The sequence below is a fragment of the Urocitellus parryii genome, chromosome 4, assembly GCF_045843805.1.
Source record: "Urocitellus parryii isolate mUroPar1 chromosome 4, mUroPar1.hap1, whole genome shotgun sequence".
NCBI lineage: Eukaryota > Metazoa > Chordata > Mammalia > Rodentia > Sciuridae > Urocitellus > Urocitellus parryii.
The window spans coordinates 8,013,451-8,032,684 of NC_135534.1; the positions used below are offsets into that span (position 1 = coordinate 8,013,451).

General features: G+C 52.0%; 1 protein-coding gene and 1 long non-coding RNA gene across 4 annotated transcripts; one reads left to right on the top strand and one right to left on the bottom strand.

The window, feature by feature from the left end:
* Positions 1-3,797: 3,797 nt before the first annotated feature.
* Arl2 (ARF like GTPase 2) lies at positions 3,798-10,544 on the bottom strand. Of its 3 annotated transcripts, none has more exons than XM_026396607.2 (5): positions 9,815-10,516; positions 6,753-6,863; positions 6,512-6,674; positions 5,021-5,101; positions 3,798-4,187 (listed from the first exon to the last, which is right to left on the bottom strand). In XM_026396607.2, exons 1-5 carry the CDS (start codon positions 9,877-9,879, stop codon positions 4,098-4,100), a joined length of 510 nt encoding a protein of 169 aa, XP_026252392.1. In that variant the 5' UTR covers positions 9,880-10,516; the 3' UTR covers positions 3,798-4,097. The 3 variants fall into 3 exon arrangements, with proteins under 3 accessions (XP_026252392.1, XP_026252390.1, XP_026252391.1); XM_026396605.2 differs by having other exon boundaries at positions 3,798-4,232; positions 9,815-10,471; XM_026396606.2 differs by lacking the exon at positions 3,798-4,187 and adding an exon at positions 4,778-4,903 and having other exon boundaries at positions 9,815-10,544.
* A 489-nt stretch (positions 10,545-11,033) lies between these two features.
* On the top strand, positions 11,034-14,728 carry LOC113188351 (uncharacterized). Its single transcript, XR_003301533.2, has 3 exons — positions 11,034-11,137; positions 11,303-11,339; positions 13,699-14,728. It is a non-coding gene; the product is annotated as an uncharacterized LOC113188351 (long non-coding RNA).
* The last annotated feature ends 4,506 nt before the right edge of the window (positions 14,729-19,234 follow it).

Genomic DNA, 19,234 nt, shown 5'->3' on the forward strand with positions numbered 1-19,234 from the left:
CGGCCCAGGGAGCTGGTCGCAAGTGACGACGCCGTTCTCGGACGTAGCGCGCGGCCAAGGGAGCGTCTGAAAAGATCCCTGTTGTTGTTGAAGCGCAAATGTTGTAAATTTTGAGAGAAAAGATTGGTTGGGCAGGTTCCAGCTGCTGGTTTTATTTTTGCGGGGAACTGAATGCATCCTATCCGGGCGGAAAACCTTTCCGACCTCCAAACTACGTCTCTCCTGCTTCCCTTCTTTCATCCAGCCACCCAACTTTTATTTATTATTATTATTTTTATTAGGTACCGAGGATTGAACTCCAGGGGCACTCGACCACTGAGCCACATCCTCAGCCCTACTTAGCATTTTTCTTTAGAGACAGGGCCTCACTGAGTTGCTTAGTGTCTCATCGTTGCTGAGGCTGACTTTGAACTCGCGATCCTCCTGCCTCAGTCTCCTGAGCCGCTGGGATTACAGGCGTGCACCAATGCGCCCAGCTATTTGTATTTATGTAAAAAAAATATTTTAAAAATGTTTTTAGTTGCCAATGAACCTTTATTTTTATTTATTTATATGTGGTGCTGTGAATCGAACCCAGTGCCTCACACATGCTAGGCAAGTGCTCTACCACTGAGCCACAACCCCAGCCCCTATTTGTGTTTTGCCCAAGCTGGTCTTGAACTCCCACCTCAGCCTCAGAGGAGGTGGGATTACAGCACTGCTGCGCCCAGCTCATCCACCCAATTTTCATTGTGTTCAGAATGTGCCAGACAGCCAAATTCCTCTCTCCCTCTGCAGGACTGGCTGATGCATGTTTCCTGTAAGCTTGGGGGACAGCAAAAACAATGCCAGAGAGGCAGGATGCTGTTTGGGGACTCTAAGTCACTACTCTTATGGTTTGAATTTCCTTTAACTACTTGAGATCCAGTTTCTCATCTCTAGAAGGGGGAAAGGGGGTTAGAAGAGAATCTTCTGCAATGGCTGCAGGGAAGGATTTTTGGTTTTGTTACAGGTTTGCAGCCAGAAACAGGTATGTGGAAGCCATCAAGACATCAAAGGAGGAAAGACTTATTGTCCTCAGTGAACGTGTAGATTTGGGCAGCTCCACCACTACCAGCAATCCCATCTACAAATTTGGGGGATAAATAAAGAATCATGGAAAACTTTGAGAAGGAGGTGAGTGAGATGGAAAAAGCCTCCTTCAAGTGTACCTGGATCCTGGATAAACCGAAACCTGAATGTGAGCCTGGTATCCTCATTGATATGTCCCTGTGAAAATTGGAGACCAACAAATTTTTCATGACTATCATGGAAGCTTCAGGATACAGAGACTTTATCAAAAACTTCATGGGGGGGTGGCACACTGGGTGTAGCTCAGTGATAGAGCTTGTGGTTAGCACTCAGGAGGCCCTGGGTTCAATCCCAGCGTTCCTCCTAAATATACGTATATATTTAAAAACCCCGTTGCAGGCCCATCTCGAGCTATTGCTGCAGGTAGTGGGAATTTAAGTTGGTCTCTCATGCGTTAGGTATGAAACAGCTAGCTGTGTTTTTTCTGCTGAGCCACCCTACAGAAGAGACAGGAGGGACTCTTACAGAAGGCAGTGCCTACATTAGGAAAATTCCCTACAACCCAACAGTGTAGCATTCGTGTGAGCGTCCAGTTGGAAAGGTGACAACATAGGAAGCAGGGGCTACCATGGCTTGGTTCAAGGGAAGAAGTCACGGTAAAGGTGGCAGAGGAGCCGCAGTCCCCGAGGCTCTGATATGCTCTAGGGTCAGCCTTTCTGGAACTCTCCAGGCTGGTGATACACATTGGTACTGTTGTCCTTGGGGCCAAGTGAGAACCGGGTTTTCAAACCTGGCACCGTGGTCACCTTTGCTTCAGTCAGTGTTACACTGAAGACAAAATCTTGAACTGCACCATAAAGTTTTGAGTCCACAGTGAGGTGAAGCACTGGCAGGACAGGGACTTTTCTTCCTGGAACTCGGAGGTACGAACCTTGTGCTGCAGGCTCCAGGTGGAAATAGACGACAGAATTGCACTCTGGGGCCTGAACGAGGGTAGGTCACCCAGGCAGCATTAAGCAGTTGAGGGTGTGGCACTGTCCCCTGGCACCGCACACCCTGCTCCTCCTGCTCTCTGAAGCTTGCTGGGCAGCTTGTGGCTCCTGGCCTCCTCAGCCCCCTCCCTCCCTCCCTCTGCCCTTTCCCTGAGCAGAAGACAGCGGGGAGAGGGGAAGCCACCAAGCTGCCTGTGTCCCGGGTCTGCTGGACCCTGCTGGGATTCTTCCTGCTTCAGCAGGGCAGACTCTCCACCCAGACCTCGGTGATGAGCAACCATGCTGCGCTCTTGCTGGCCCCCAGCTGTGCGTAATTCACCTCTCCATTGGGGTGTGGCTTGCTAAGGGGACCACCAGCATGTCCACAAGCACGGGCTAACAGTGCACACTGCTTGGACCTGCTTGGACCACGCTGTTCATTCTAATCTTAGCTGACACTTGGTGCTTATGACATACAAGGTGCCAACCAGTTCGGTCCTCATCCCAACCCTGGGAGGTAGGTGCCATTGTATTTCCCCAAATGGGGAAACCGAGGCACAGATATGTTAAGCAAGTTGCTCAGCCTTAACGAGCACACGGCAGGGCTGGGGTTTGGCTGTGGGGACTCAAGTGTTTGCTGGCCACGGGGTTTGGAGGCTGCTGACCTCAGCAACTGTCCCTCAAGGAGGACAGGGCAGGGGTTCCTAATTTTGAGCATGTCCTAAGATTGGCCACCCAACATCTGCTCCCCCCTGCCCACCCTAAAGGAACCTCTACCCCTTGGGGAAGGGACCCTAGTGCTAGTTCAGATGGAAATCCCAGGGTCTCCTCCTCGCCTTTACGAACAGCATCCAACTGTCATGAAGATGTCCTTCCTCCCTTGGACACAGTCCCGTGGGCTTCGTGGGCAGCAGGTCCTCATTAGGGAGTTTTGAGCAAAGAGAAGCTGAAGATGGTTAGGCCCCCGCTGTGCAGGAGGCAGCAGGGCGTGGTGGCCGGGATGCAGGGTCAGTGCGCCACTTGCTGGGGGGCTTGAGGTGGCCACTTATTAATCTCCTGGGGGCTCAGCTTCCAGTGTCAGGGGACACTGATGGTCTATGCCCTAGGCCTGTCTTTAGCTGCCTTGATCCCTGAGTAGTGCTTAGAACAGCAGCCCCATGAAGACACCTGCCGGCCTTGCTGCCTGGATTGAGGTCCAGGGGGCCTGGCTTCACATGCCTCAGGGAAGGCCTTAACCATCCCTGCCCGATGCAGCCCACTCCCTCTTTCTCCCTTCGTGCCTGCATGTGCCCAAGTCCATGTTCTCCCAATTCTCAAGAGCCCTTGCTCTTTCCTGCCTCCGCTTTGCGATTCTGCCTGAGCAGCACTGCCATGTACAGCTGTACAGGCTGTGCACTGCACAAGGGGTTCTGGTCACAACAGCAAGTAGGGAGGCCATTTTTAGCCCATGTTCCATTCAACAACCTGTGCACCATGAGCCCAGGCCTGCGGCTGCGCCTTTTTCTGATTCCCCCCAGGAGCGGTGCAGTTGCCTGGTAAACTGCCACCCATTCTCTACCCAGACCCTTCCTCCTCCTCCGTTCCCAGCTCTAAGGCTGCCTCCTCTGAGAAGCCGCCTGGACTCTTCCAGAAGGCACCAGGTGCAGCCCGGACCTGAGCTTTGGCAACTCTGTGCGTCCCTCTGGCACAGATGACCCTCTGCTCCTGTATGGCCCTGCCAGACTCCAGGACCCCAGGAGGTCTTCAAGGCGGGTGAGACACAGGGGCTCAGCCAGCAGCTGGACGGGAGTGCTTTATTCTCACAGCTGAGCCCAAGATGAGGCCCAGGGCCTCCAGAGCAGCAGAGGCTGCCCCTTCCGGCCCAGGCCCCTCTCCTTGGTGTGGCAGCTGGGGGCTGGGTGGGGAGCCAGGGTGCCTGGAGGGGTGCAGCCTCCTGCCGTGGGGGAGCAGCAGCGGGCAGTAGCAGCAGCAGGTTCCGGGAGGGCAGGCGTGTTAGTCCAGCGGGCTGACTCCGCTCCGCACGGTGGCAGCTGGGGGGGCTGGGGCCTGGACCGTGAGTGGGGACATCCAGGTGGTTCAGTCGGCTGTGAAGATGCGACTGGAGATGTCGTCCAGGAGCCAGTCGATGCCGGGCAGCAGGTTCTCCCCGGTGACAGCGCTGCAGCCCTGGATGGACCAGTGGTGGCTGCGGATGGAGTCCAGCTCCAGGGCCTGCGGGCAGGAGCTGCAGGTGGGCGGGGGCCAGAGTTCCCGGCCTGCCCTCTCCTGGCCCCAGGGAACTCTGTGTCTCCCTCAAGACCCTGCCCAAGGGTCACCCCGTCTGTGCAGCCTCCTATGAGGGTTTGCCACCCCTTGGGCACCTAGGCTTTCTGTAGGGCCACACCGCTGACACTCAATGGTGAAAAAAGCAACATGGGCCCCTGTGCATCTCCTAGGACTGGGTTCTGTGTCAGGAACCCTACATATGACATCTCATCTGCTCCTCCCAAGGCCTCATGAGTCTAGGATTGTGTTGGTCATTTTACCAAGGAGGAAACCAAAGCTCAGAGAGGTTATGGAACCTGCCTAAGGTCACACAGCTAGTAAGTGGCAGAACCAACATTCTAACCTGGCTCTTTCTCATTATGGTGCTTGAGCACTAGCGTAATGGTTAAGATTTAGTTACCAGGTTAGATAGGCCTGCCACTTTCTAGCTGTGTGTCATTGGGTAAATTATCTAATCTCTCTAAGTCTGCTTAACCATCTTTTAAAATGGCGACAGTAGTCCCTACCTAGCGAGGCTGCTGTGAGAATGAATTCAGCGAATCCATGCAGAGAGCATCACAAGGGGCGCACTCGCAGTGGCTGGCTCCTGTGCCATCGAACTGACTGACACCGAGTCTCTGGTGCCCACAGACGTCCGTCCCGCCACACAGCAGGGGTCAAAAGTGCTTTTTACACAAATTAATATAGAAACATGCCCCTTTTCTTCAGGAGGCTGCCCCAGGGACTGGACTCACCTCGCGAATGGCGTTGGAGGACAGCGCTCCAGGCAGGTCCTGCTTGTTGGCAAAGATGAGAAGGGTCGCTCCGGCCAGGCGCTGCGGGGAGGAGGGGGGTACTGGGGTCAGAGACCAACCTGAAGATTAGACCAGGCTGTGGGTTCCCGGAGAGGCCCAGGTGAGGGGCAGAGCCCAGGGCTGCGCCTGGGTCTGGTTCCAGCCAACCACCCCCGGTGGGCGCTCTCCTTTATGCCTCAGCTTCCTCTTTGATAAGCAGGGAGGGGATACTCAAGATGGCTCCTGAGCCCTTGCAGTCCTGCCGCTCAGGACTGTGGCCTGGCGAGCCCACGCCACACGGGCCTCCCAGCCTCCTGGGGCTCTGCGGCTGCAAGTGGCCACCTTCCCTCTTCCCAGTGTTCGTAGCCACACCCCCAGCCCTATTTTGTATTTTATTCAGAGACAGGGTCTCACTGAGCTGCTCAGCCCCTCGCCATTGCTGACACTGGCTTTGAACTTGCGATCCTCCTGCCTCAGCCTCCAGAGCCTCTGGGATTACAGGCGTGCACCACCGCACCTGGCTGTAGCCCTTCTGATTGTTCCATTCCCAAAAGGCTCCGCTGTCTGCCTCTGATTCTGTCATTTCTATGTGTTTACAACTGGGAGTCCTTCCATGTGGGCGGGTGGACATGACCTGCTTGGCCTCAACCTGCCAGGCCTGGGCTCGGCATCTGACAGCCAGGACTTCAGTGGATCTGCTGACACCCCCAGGAGGGGACCACATGTTACTGTGGTTCCTGGAGTTATTCACAACTTCACTACCGCTCTCAAGAGGCCTGGTTTCTACTAAATGCAGCAAGTGACCTGCATCAAACCCCAGAAGAGACAAAGCCCGTGAGTGGAAACAACAGAGAATCACACACACACACACACACACACACACACACACACACACAGAGACAGTGAATTCCAAATAAGACCTGTAGTTAGATAACAGTAACTCACCAATACTAGCTTCCTGGTTTAAGAGGTATACCAGGGTTCTCTGAGATGCTGACATTAGGGAAGTGGGGTGAGGGAGGGGGGAGTATCTTTGTTCTATCTTTGCAACTCTTCTGTAAATCTAAAATCTTACTTAAAAAAAAGTGTTGGGGCCACACAATAAATTATGAGATCAGCCTAACTGTGATCCCCATTTTAGGAATGTGGAAGTAGAAGCTCAGAGAGGTTGGGTGCCTTCCTGAGGTCACACTGCAGTGGCAGACTCCTGAGCCAGGCTTCCTTGCCTCCCAGAGCTTCGCACTCTGACCTTGAGGATGCTCCCTAAAGCCCTATGGTGTGAGTGTTGTCATTCCCATTTCAAGGTACGGAACCTGAGGCTCAGGGTGGTGACACAGTAAAACCAAATTTATGGAAACCCAGGTCTCTGTCCACAGCATGCTTTCTGCCCTTGGCACTCTGGGTCCCCAGGTGTCCCCCAGAGATCATGCTGCCCCGCCCCGCCTGGCCCACCTCCTCCACCAGCAGGCTCTGGAGCTCGCGCTGACAGTCCTGCATGCGCTGACGGTCCGCGCTGTCCACCACCCAGATGAGGCCGTCAGTGCTCTCAAAGTAGTTGCGCCAGTAGGAGCGTAGGGACTTCTGACCACCGACATCCCAAACGTTCAGCTTGAATCTGGGCAGAGAGCGGCTGGTGGTCAGCTGGTCCTCCCCACCCGCCCCCCCCTCGGGACAGGCCCCCGGCCCCGCTCACCCCCGGTGCTCCAGTGTTTTGATGTTGAAGCCCAGAGTCGGGGAGATGGTGTCCACATCTTCCCCGTTGAACTTCTTGAGGATAGTTGTCTTGCCGGCATTGTCCAGGCCGCTGGGGCACACAGGTTAAGGAGAAGTCCCTGCGCTGTGCCAGTGGTGATGTCATCCTTAGGGACTGACAATTTCCCATCATGTCAAAAAGAATTGAGCACGTGCTGGCCCATAACTGGCCTGGAGAAAGCATGGAACTAGCAAGATATAGTGACTCCAAAGGCCCAGGCCGGAGGATCACAGTTTCGCAGTCAGCCCCTGCAACTTAGCAAGGCCCTAGGCAACTTAGTGAGGCCATCTTAAAACAAAAAATTAAAAGGTCTGGGCATGTGGCTCGGTGGTTAAGCACCCTGGGTTCACTTCTCAGTACCAACAACAACAAAAAGATATAATTGTATCATCTCTGCTAATCAAAAGCTCTTTAATTCATATAAAAAATATTGATTGAACACCTACTATGTGCCAGGCCCTCTCTAGGTGCTAAGGGACAGAGTCCCTGCCCTTATGAAGCTTGCACTCTTAGTGAGGAGACTGTGATAAAGTGCAACTGAGAAAATAAGATCCTGTGAACGTGGCAAGCCCCAGGGAGTCACCTTGAGGGGCAGCTCCTGCCAGGGAAGGCTCCCAGAGGCATACTGAACTGAGGCCTGAAATACAGGGAGTTAGCTTTTTTGAAGGGCTGAAGGAAGAGCAAATACACAGAGCCAGAAACCTCCATCTCTGTTTCTGGAATGCTCCACAACCTCTGGTGCAGAAAGCAGAAGAATGGATAAGCTCACCGGTGGGAGAGAACCACCCACTCTCCTTTCAACACTTAAGGCACTTGTAGCCGGAATGGGGCTGGGGGGAGGTCCTAGGCTTAGTGCCTCTTCCTGCTCACTGGACCTGGGACCAATGACTTCAACCTGTAAAATGGAGGCGAGGAGAGTACCTTTCGGAGACCTTAGTCCCTGAAAACTGGCTCCAGATTCTCCCCATCTCCCTAATGCTGTCCTCCATCTTTCCTTCTCCCCCACATCATCCCTGGCAGCTGGCAAATATGCTATTGTTTCTCCCCCTCAGATGCCGCAAACAAAACCCTCTCCATCCTCTGCCCCAGGGACTCACTCCTCCCTTCCCTTTCACAGCACACCTCCTGCCACAGTTGTTCAGCTCACCAGAGCCTCTGTTTCCCTGCTCTTTGTTAAACATGTGGCCCAGCAGACTGTGGCTCCCACTGCTTCCCAAACCTGTTCTTGCCAAGTGGGTCCTCCAGACCTCCCCCACTGCTAGTGGGCGGTGGCCCTCACCTGCAGCACCTGACAACAGTGGCTCACCCTCCTTCCTCCGCGCCCTGCCTGACTTCTTATCTGTATTTCCACAACTCACTTCTCTGTGCACACGGTGCTCCCTAGGTGAGTCCCTCCGGGATCAGAGCTTCAAACGCCATCCCTGTGCTGATGCCACCCACCCATGCCCCTCTAGTAAGCCCTGTATGCTGCAGCCTACCTGGTACTCCAAGGCATCTCAGAGACACATGTGGCCCACAGAGCTCAGAGCTGTCACTTCCCGGGGAACCTGTTCCTCCCATTTTGTGTTCCCCATTTCGGTAAGTGGCTCTTGTCTTCTCGTGGATCAGCCCAGAAACCCAGGCCGCAGGCTTCACTTCACTTCCTCTCTCACGTCCCACCTCGCAGCAGATCCCGCTGGCCCTGCTATCACGGTGTCCCCCTACTTCCGTGACCTCACTACTTCCATCCTAGTCCAAGCCACCATTCTATATCAATTGCATGAGTACAGCTGCCTAACTGGGCTCGGTTCATGGCCTCGCATCTGGTACTCACTTAAAGTGAGAGCTAAGAACTAAAGATCCTAGGATGCTCCCTGTCCTCACCCTCCCCAGCCACACCACCCTCCCTGGCATCCACCGAACACACCAATTGTGCCTCCTTCAGGGCTTTTCACTGGCCTTTCCTCTGCTTTAAATGCCCCCCCCCCCCATATTCCTCATCTCCTTCATGTCTTTATCCAGCGGTCACTGGGTCAGGAGGTCAGGTACGCTCAGGCCAGACAGCGACGGATGGTGGCCTTCTTTGGCCTCCCTAAACTACTTTCTTCTCCATTCATACTACATATTTCACTTCTTTGCGGTCTCCTCTGGTCTAGTCTTTCTCTTCCCCCGTTACAGAATTTTCATGAGGGCAGGATTTGGTTTGGTTGTTTCACCCCAGCCCCTAGGCCAGTGCCTAGCACGTAGTAGGCGCTCAATAAATATTTATTGAATGCGCGACTTCTCCGCGCCCTTCTCAGAGCTCTTTAAATGAAATGCGATGCGGATCTTATGAAGTTACGTGCGCACGTCTCTGTTCTCTCCGGGCCGGGGATGAGGCCGGCCTGGCTCTGCCACCGCCGGTCCCCACGGCCGCACAGGGCAGGGCCAGGAGTGCAGCCGCCTGCTAACCGGGCTCGGGAGGCCGGCTGGGCCCTCGGACCTACAAGCCGCAGGCCGCGGGGACACCGACGCGCGGCGGGGCAGCAGAGGTGACGGTTAGAGTCACGGTGGACCGAGTTGGGGACACCCGCGGGCGCAGAGCCCAGAGCTGGCCCCACACGCCCCCGGGATTCCGACCTCGGGGGCGGGGCAGGACCCGGCACCTTGGACCTCGGGGAGGAGGTCAGGGCCTCAGAGAGGACAGGGGCCCACGCTCAGGCCAGACGGAGACGGACGGTGACGTTCGAGTCACCTCCGAGCCCCACCTCCTCCTTGCAATAGGGACACACGGTTGCGCGCTGCGCCGTTAGGCCCACACCTTCGGCGTTTGGAACGGAGTCCCCCCTGCCCGGCCCGAGCCGGTGGTACGGCCTTCCCTCGGCCCCCGCCGCCAGCGATTGGTAGGGCCCACGTGCGTGACGCACAATGGGCAGTTGTTCGCGCCGGCCGGCCGCTCCCCCGCGCCCGGCAGGGGGCGCCTGGCACCGCCCACGCGGCGGGGGCCCCTACTACCCTCGGCGCTCCGGCGTCCGGGAGGATACAGCATCAGCAGTCGCAGCTCCCGCTCTTTCTGCTTCATCTTCTTCAGTATGGTCAGAAGCCCCATGGTCCCTAGCCCCCTCCCAGTCGTCGTTTCTTACAGTCCGGGACCCCGCTCCCCGTTCCTATTGGCCATCACACCCACCGACAGCACAGCCTATTGGCCTGGCCCCTTGTTTGGACCCGCCCTCGCCACCACGTGACCGTAAAGTTGCCCGGCTGAGCTGGGTCAGGGGTCCCTCTAGTGGCGCTCAGGCGTCTACGCGCCTCCCTGCATTAACCCTGCGCCTCCCGAAGACTGATTCTTGAGGACCGAGGCAAAACCCCCATTCCTTTCTCCCCAAGATCCCAGGACTCGGCCGGGAACGGGAGGCTGAAGTTATGGAGTTGTATCTTGGTACGGTGGGGAGTACTTGCGAAGAGGTCCTGAACCAAGTACCCGGAGGCTGATGACGCGCTCATCCGGGAAGTAGTGGGTTGCCCAGTTCCTGCTCACCTTGGGCCTCGACCCCATCCTAAATTTGCCGGTGTCCGTAGAGAAGAGGCCTCCCCCTTTCCCAGTCTCCTGGAGAAAGTGGGCCGGGGTTTCTAAATCCAGGGCGATACTGCCCCCTAGGGGGCCATTTCGAAGTGTGCGAGAGCATTTTGGAGTTGTTCCAATGACAATAGAGTCCTGCCCTTTAGAGGATTAAGTGCTCCGCAATGCAGGGAATAGACCCACACAAAGAATTGTCTCACCTAAGATGCTTTGTGTTAAGAAACAATTCCAGCCCTTTTGGATTGAAAACTGAGGTCTGGTGCTACTTAGTACAGTGACCAGCATGTAGTAGGTGCTCAATAAATATTTGTTGTTGAAAGAATGGCTTTGTCCTAGAATTCCTTCCCTACCTCTCCCCCTTTTAAAAAAAAATATATTTTTTTAGTTGTAGATGGACACAATACCTTTATTTTGTTTATTTAGTTTTACATGGTGCTGGGGATTGAATCTAGGGCCTCGCACATGCTAGGCAAGTGCTCTACCACTGAGCTACAACCCCATCCCCCCCCCCACTCCCCCTGCTTTTATATTTTATATTGAGACAGGAGAGACAGGGTCTCACTAAGTTGTAGAGGCTGGCTTTGAACTTGTAATCCTCCTGCCTCAGCCTCCCAAGCTTCTGGGATTACAGGTTTGCACTACATTGCCAAACCTAGTGTTTCCTTCTTTACCTTAGTGCCCAAGAGGTCCAGAGAATATAAGGAAGGTGAGACCAGGGACAAGTCCACTGTGAGCTCAGAAGTGAGAGAGCCTTGTGTTATTCTTAATCTTTTCCCCAGCTCACAAGGTAAGTGTGAGTAATTAATCTGGAATAGCCCCTGTCTAATGCTTGTGAAAGAATATCAGCAGCCACTGAAGATAACGGCAAACCCCTGGGGAACCATTTACAATCCACTCCTGTTGTTCCCCTTCATCTCCCTGTGACCCTGAGAAGTTTCTTTGTTTTTTGTAGATGTGATCATGGAGTCCAGAGAGTTTAAGAAACCAGGGTAAGATTTGAACTCAGGTCTGGCCAACAGTTTTTTTCCAGGTGCTTCCCTGGAGTTTGCCTGAAGAGGGACTGTTTCTCATGCAAAAGGAGACTATGGGCAAATGAAGGCTGGACAGACAGGGTGCCTGAATGAGCCCTTGGGTGACACTAGTTACCCTCTGTCAAGCACACACACAGAAGAAAATGAGCATCACTCCTACTCAAAGGCTTTGACACACAACTAAGGTCAAAATGGGAAATGCTCAGACCATAGGAGCCTGCTGTATTGTCTCCAGGAATTGAGGCTACAGAAATTCAAGCCCTGTTCATGAATATTTGTGATATAATGAAATCCATTATATCATGGATTGGAACAACAAGAAAGGGAGGGCTGGGGGGTGTACCTCAGTCGGTAGAGTGTTTGCCTAGCATGCTGAGGCCCTGGGTTCAGTCCCCAGCATGGCCCCTCAAAAAAGGAAAAAAAGAAAAAAGAAAAACTGGAAATAAGCCTAGGTGTTCTCAGTACAGGCAGATTCACTAGACAAGGGTGCATGTAAACTGTGATGGATTCACAAGCGCTTAAGTAGGATGAGGTGGAACTGTAATACCAGCGTAGACAGGTGCCATGCTGCATTAAGTGAAAAGGTAAATTTCAATCCATGTTAATTTTATAAATCACACTAACTGGAAGCATACCTGCTAAACAATTTTTTTTAGTGTTCTTCAGTGCACTATAAATACTCTTAAGAATGTATCTTGGACATCTTTCTGTTTAAATATGTATAAATCTTAGTCTTTTAAGGACTTCATATTTCATAATATGGATATAACACTTTTTCTACTGATATATGTTTTGTAATATGAGTTTTGCATTCATAATATCTTAGATCTTTGCAAACATACAAATATATCTGAAGGGGGCTGAGGTTGTGGTTCAGTGGTAGAACACTTGCCTAGCATGTGTGAGGCACTGGGTTTGATCCTCAGCACCACATAAAAATAAATATAAAAATATATATCTGAAGGATAGAGTCCTTGAAGTGAAAGTACTGTGTCAAATGAATACACATTAAAAATTTTGACAGATACTGCTGAATTACTATCCAAAATGCTTTTCTGGTTTATACTCCTAACAAGAGCAAGGAGGTAAGGGTAGGGGTCAGTGCCCACTTTGCTCTATATTATTACTATTGTTGGATATTCTCAATTAAACAATAATTTTTAAAGTATGGGATGCAGTCCATAAAGTGGATTGTGAAATTAGTGTCACAAATAGGTTGAATCATACGAATTGCCTGGGCTTGACCGTTTTGACTACCAAGAGAGCTGTTTCATGAGGTTCACACTAGCAGCATTAACACAAATTAAACAGAACAAGCAGAACAGAAAACATTACTACTTTTATCAGGGTAATGTTGGGTTGAACATTTGTGTCAGAGAGCCATTGGATGTGTGTACTGGTCACTGAAAACCCCTATCATTCAACTCAACTTGGGAGTAAGTTCTGGGGTACTTAAAATTGTTACCTTCAGTACTTCTGAACTGCTTTACTTTCCTACTGTTCTAGCATTGAAATACTTATTTAGATGTTATGCTTAAAAGTCCTGCCTGTCTAAGCTGTCTCAGCTTCCCAGGGGCCAAATAGTAGGATTTCAACTAATGTCAACCAAACTACCTCCCAACTTTGAGGAGGAGGTGACCAGGGAGAAACTGTGTTTAAGTTTTGAATAATTGGGGCTGGGGATGTGGCTCAAGCGGTAGCGCGCTCGTCTGGCGTGCGTGCGGCCCGGGTTCGATCCTCAGCACCACATACCAACAAAGACGTTGTGTCCGCCAATAACTAAAAAATAAATATTAAAAAAAAGTTTTGAATAATTGTCTGTAGCCAGAATATTTGGGGGCCAAGGGGCTTTCAGACAAGGGTAGGAGCCTATTAGGCTGTTTTTATTTGCCTTGTGGAAAAAAGGAAAGAAAGCTTTCAAAGCCCCTGGGAAATACGTTTAGAAGGGAACTAAGAAGAAGATATAGAGCTGTAGTTATATGTAACCATTCAAAAATACCTGTGATCCCAGCTTTGCTAGAGGTTGAAGTAGGATGACCTCAAGTTTGAGGCCAGCCTGAACAACTTAGACTATCTCAAAAATACAAAGGGTGAGAATGTAGCTCAGTGCTAGATTGTCCTTAGGCTTAATTGGAGGGTGGGGGCAGAAAAAATATAATTATCTTCACCACAAGAATGACCATGAAATTAAAATGCCCAAATCCTGACAGCTATGGACCCTGTTTCCCCCAACCCCCACTAACTCCATGCTGGGGATTGAACCCAATGGTACTTGACACTGAGCTATATCACCAACACTTTTTTTTTTTTTTACAAGGTCTTATTAAATTGCTGAAGCTGGCCTTGGGCTTGAGACATCCTGCCTCAGCTTCCTGAATCTCTGGGATTATAGGTGTGTGTCATCAATTCCAGCAACTGGGGATCAAACCCAGGGCCTAGGGCAACCTCTCCTGTACTGGAGGTTGAACCCATGGCCTGGCACCTGCTAGGCAAGTACTCTACACTGGATTACATCCCCACTTCTTTCTAGTTTTTATTTTGAGGCAGAGTCTTCCAAAGTTGCCCAGGCTGGCCTTGAATTTGTGATCTTCCCACCTCAGCCTCCCTTGAGCCCTGCTTTTGAAGGGAGGACTTCTTAGGACCTAATGGATTGAAACTTGATAGCGTTCTAGATGCCTTGTCAAGAGGCATATTTACCCCATGTAAACAATGTGGCATTATAGTTTTAATTTTGCTGGGTGCAGTGGCCTCTATCTGTAGTCCCACCTACTCAGGAGGCTGAAGCAAGAGGATCACTTGAGTCCAGGAGTTGGAGGTCAACCTAGGCAACATAGTGAGACCCTGTCTCAAAAATATAAATAAATAATTTAAAAGGTATTTATCATTCTTAGTCTGCTATTTTACTCCATCTATTACCTTTATAATCATATGGAAAGATAATAAGAATTTTTATTCTGGAAACCAAGAGAAAAACTATGCAGGAGAGAAGACCCTGCTTAAATTACAATTGCTAATCATTGAAGTATTACCAAGAAGTATATGTAAGTAATTTATTTATCTAAATATTGATTTTTAAGGTCAAATTTGCTGTTTGATTTTTTTTTTTTTTGGGACCAGGATTGAATCCATGGTGCTTAACCACTGAGCTGCTCCTTCTGACCTTTTATTTTTTTATGTTATTTTGAGACAGGAACAGGGCCTTGTTAAGTTGCTGAGGCTGATCTTGGGAACCTCCTGCCTCAGCCTCCTGACCCAGTGGGATTCCAGACATGCACCACCCTGCCCTGCACTGATTGCTTTATACTGTAATGTACATATTAGGTTGTTTTAAATGTTCCAGAGTGGGAGACACAGTTCAGTAGTAGAATGCTACTGCAAGGTAATTGCAAGGCCTTGGGTTCCATCCCCAGTACCACAAAAATAAGTCAAAGTTAAATGAGAAAGAAAAAACCTACTTTTTTTTTTTTTTTTGGCTGATACACATCTATGGAGCAAGTCCTGTTTTTGGACCCCTTGCCTGTGACACAGGCACCCACCAGTGCTGGTCTGCCTGCTCTGCCACCTCCCTGCACATGGCCAAGTCCCCTCCTCCTGCTGAGCTTCAGTTCCCCCATTGTGAACCCAGGAGACTGGACAATCTCTGGAGTCCTCTGGCCATGACCAACTACCCACCTGCCTGGCCAGAGCACCATCTTGGTCTGTGTCTTCCAGGAGCAGCGCTGTCATGTCCACGGTCTTGTGAGTCCCTGGCCACGATGGGCAGGGCTTTCTTCACCTTGCTGCAGCTTAGCCCAGCTTCCAGGTCCTTGCTCCATGACACTGGCTGGCCCCTCCCTCACACCAGGCTCCACACGAGGCCCTCCCATCTCTAAAGTTCAGTGGGGTGAGAGAGAGAGGAGAGAGAGAGAGAGAGAGAGAGAGAGAGAGAGAGAGAGAGAGAAGAGACTCACCTTTTCCAAGCTCATTAGTGACCACTTTCCATGTGTGGCTTCAGTTCATGACAGCCTTGAAAAAGTGAGGGTGTTATCATTTGATCGGAAGGGAAACTGATGCCTAGAGAAACAGGCCTTGCCCAAGGTCACAACAGTTCGCAGAGGCAGCTCAAGTTCTCTCTGGGTCTGGACGCCTTGGGAAAACATAGGAGCTGTGGTCGCTGCTGCCACATCCCATGAGACCCAGGGGTGCTCCCTGCTCTTCAAAGTCTGAGTTAGCTTCCGGGAAAGATGCATGTGTTAAAGAACTGCAGAGACCAGCCACACCACGCTTTGAAGGCAGCAAAGGGCGCAGCAGGATTGGGGAGGGGTAGGAGCTGAGCACTGGGATGTGTGCCAGATCCCACTTCCTCCTGGCTGGCACCACCCACCCCCAGGGAAGACGGTGGTGACATCAGACAACCCCGTGTGGAGTCACCCTTTCCTGGGAGGCCCATCACTTTGCTGACTCGGGCTCTAAAGAGCGCTCACGATGTGCTGTGCTGAAAGTGAAAGCCAGTTCTGCCCCCCATTCCTGGAGAGGTCACCATGATGTCACCGCCTTCAGTCTCAGCCCAGCATTCAGGACCTCCGGATCATCCCCTCAGCAAGCCAATGCATTCCTGCCTAAAGGAGTTAGCTAAGTGACTTATTCTTGGGACCTTCTCCCCCAACTTGGGAAGCTGGGAGCTAATGAAAGAGTGCCTGGCTTGGTGTCACATGGGGATAAATCCATCTCAACAAGGAATGCCCTGCCGAGTGGCAGCGCCCTCATATCTGACTTTGACCCCAGGTGAGGGCATCAGCCCCTGCACTCTGATGCCCTTAGGAGGTGCCCCTTCCTCACCCCCTGGATGAGATGGGGCTGACCCCATCCCCACTCCAGCATGAGCCTGGGACCCCAGCTCTGCCAATCTCTTCTCTTCCCCTTGCCACAGGGACTGCTGTCAGGACCCAAGCCACACCAAGGTCAGCCAGCCTGGGACCTCTGTTGGAACTACTAGGAAAGTGGCGGGAGGTGGGGGCACCCCCCTCCCTGTTAAGCTAAGCTGGCCCTTTAGGGGTCATCCCACTGTGAGCCAGCCCCGCCCAAGGCTGTAGCCTGCTCCCAGGCACTTTTAAGTTTTCTGTCATTAAAGAGACATTTCACTGAAACATCATCTCATCACTGTTCTTGCACCCCACAATTTTTTTCTTAATAATGAAACATAGGGATTCCACCTCTTGGGTCCCCTTCTTCATTCGGGAGAAGTCTTTTCTGCTGTCCTTTAATAAACTAAAAAAGAAAAAAATAATGAAACATAAACCAGGTCTGTTGCTATGTGTACAGAAAAATTCATCTAACCTTGTTAAAAATTCAACCCAGGGATGTGGCTCAAGCGGTAGTGCGCTCGTCTGGCATGCGTGCGGCCCTGGCTCGATCCTCAGCACCATACAAACAAAGATGTTGTGTCCGCCAAAAAACTAAAAATAAATATAAAATTCTCTCTCTCTCTCTCTCCCTCTATAACTCTCTCTTTAAAAAAAAAATTGAACCCATGTTTATGTGACTTATTGTTCTAACTCTTTTACATTTATCACTTCATCAAATCCTTGGATTACTATCCCCATTATACAGAGGAAGCTTAAAGAAGTTAGTTCAGTGACTTGCCCCAGAACAAGCTCCAGGCCCTGGGATAGAGCCTTCCTATCCTTTCATGTCCCTCCCAAAGAGCCCCTGCTCTGGAAAATCTCTGAGCTCCCCTGACAGAAAATGACCTCCCCTAGAGGAGGTGACCTCCCCTACAGGTGTGTTCCACCCCAGGCTGAGACTGAGCTCCAGCAGGCTCCTTCACAGTCCTGGATGGGACATCAGTACCAGCCTCAACCCACAGCAGGCGCCTAAGCCTTCATCTTGTACTCATCCTCTACAGCTCCCTCAGGTGCCCTAAAACTAGGGATGCATGAGGTGGGAAGACCCAGACAGAGGTCCTCATCTGGGCACCCGGAGACCGGCTAAGCATCTACCCAACCCCTGAGGTGTGGAACATACTTGGGAAAAGGCCTTACATGTCTCCTAGCTTCTGCCAATGGGTCCCTTCCTTCTGCCTCATTTTCCTCATTGGTAAAATGAGGAGCTTGGCTCGGGAGAATCCCCCAGCACCCAAGGCAGATCCTATGGGAATGAGAAAAGCAGAAGTTTATTTATTCAAAAAGGTTTTGGGGTCCCTGGATGAAAAGCTGCCTGGACTTTAATTCATTTATTCACTATCTGGGCATCTACTATGTGAAGGGGAATACTTCAGAGAGCAAAACAGGCAAAGCTTTGTAGCTCTGGTATTCAGGAGGCCTCCAGCCCAAGCTGAGATGCTGGACTCATGGAGAGGCCTCTCCAAGCTGGGTGTGGAGGAGAACTGAGGGCTTAGATTCAGAGGTTGTGTTCTCCCTCCAGCTCCGATGCCCTGTGGTGTGACCTTGACTCTCTGGGTACCAGCTTCCTCTCCTTCTCTTGTGGACTGAATGTTTTTGTTTGCTCAAACTATATTCAAGCACAACCTCAATCTTCAATATGATGGTGTTTGGAGACAGAGCCTTTAGGAGGTAATTAGGTTTGGATGAGGTCATGAGGGTGGAATTAGTGTCCTTGTAAGATGACAAAGAGTGACTGAGAACTTTTTCTACCAAGTGAGGACACAGCAAGACGGCAGCCATCTTCTAGCCAGAGGCCATTGCCACACTTCAACCTTGTACTTCCCAGCCTCCCAAACTGTGAGATCAGTGTCTGTTGTTTAAGCCACCCAGGCTGCGGTAGTGCTGGGGCAGCCAGAGCACACCAGGATACCACACAGTGAGGGCTGGGACCAGATGGCCCTGCCAGCCGGGGAGGGCCTCTGGCGGAAGCCTGGTATGGCCACTGGAGGTTAAATAGTAACCACCCCTCCCTCCCTGCCACGCCCTCTCCCTGCCACCTCCTCAGGGAGCTGAAGCCATCAAACCTGCCTCCTTTGCTTCTCCTCAGGGCTGTGGCCTCCTGGGAGGAGCCACACCTGCCTTCTACCCCCTACCTGAAGCCTGGGCCTGGGGGATCCAGGTTTGGGAGAGGGGCGCTTGGCCCGAGCCTCCCCCACAGCTGTTTGGGGGTACATCCTGCCCAACGCCCTGCAGAGTGCTCCCTGAGGAGCTCTGGCTCACTGAGCCCCAGGTGCCCGCCTTAGGCAGGAAGCCCCAGCTCTCCCAGTGACTGGGAAACCAAAATAATTCAGAGAAACCGGGGCAGCCTCATTGCGTGGGGGTGTCCCACTTCCACCTCCGCCTCCAGGCCCCTCAGAAACCAGGAGGCAAGGGCCCAGCTGTGATGCACAAGCCCTCCCACCCAGACCGTCCTAATTACAAGCCACCATCCAGAATGAGTCACCACAAACCTCAGGAGAGGGAGTCCGTCCTGACTGGATGGCACTTTACAACATGGGAAGAGCTTTCGTCGCTCCCTCCCCTCTCAGCACAGCTCTGTGCAAGGGGTGTGACTTCTTTGTCCCCCCCAAGCTTGTGTGTGAGAAGACGGAGGCCCCAGGCAGTAGAGCTGGCGGGAGGGCGCAGGGGTTCAGAGCCTTCCAGCTGTAAGGCCCCGGCAGCTCCAGGCCTAGCTCCAGGGAGGGCAGAGGATGGCTACGCCCCCCGCCTCTGCTCAGCTCGTGACACATCTCCAATCAATCTGGGCATGGCAGGCACAGCACGGGGCTGGTCAATTGCATTACCCTTTTCTAATGAGCTCACAGGCAGCTGTGGATCCTCAACACTACACCCATCACCCTCAGAAGGTGGTATCTGCAGGGCTTTCCACCCTCAAGATCCCCCATCATCAGCCTTGAGCGCTCATGACGCAGACACAACCCCAAGATGCAC

What these genes read in the sequence shown, in the direction of transcription:
- Arl2 (XM_026396605.2), bottom strand. Translation starts at nt 9,879, where the DNA reads ATGGGGCTTCTGACCATACTGAAGAAGATGAAGCAGAAAGAGCGGGAG. An exon ending in AGAGCCTGCTGGTGGAGGAG is followed by an intron (nt 5,102 to 6,511) that starts GTGGGCCAGGCG and finishes TCCTCCCCGCAG; the next exon opens with CGCCTGGCCGGAGCGACCCT. An exon ending in CCTCCAACGCCATTCGCGAG is followed by an intron (nt 4,233 to 5,020) that starts GTGAGTCCAGTC and finishes TCCTGCCCGCAG; the next exon opens with GCCCTGGAGCTGGACTCCAT.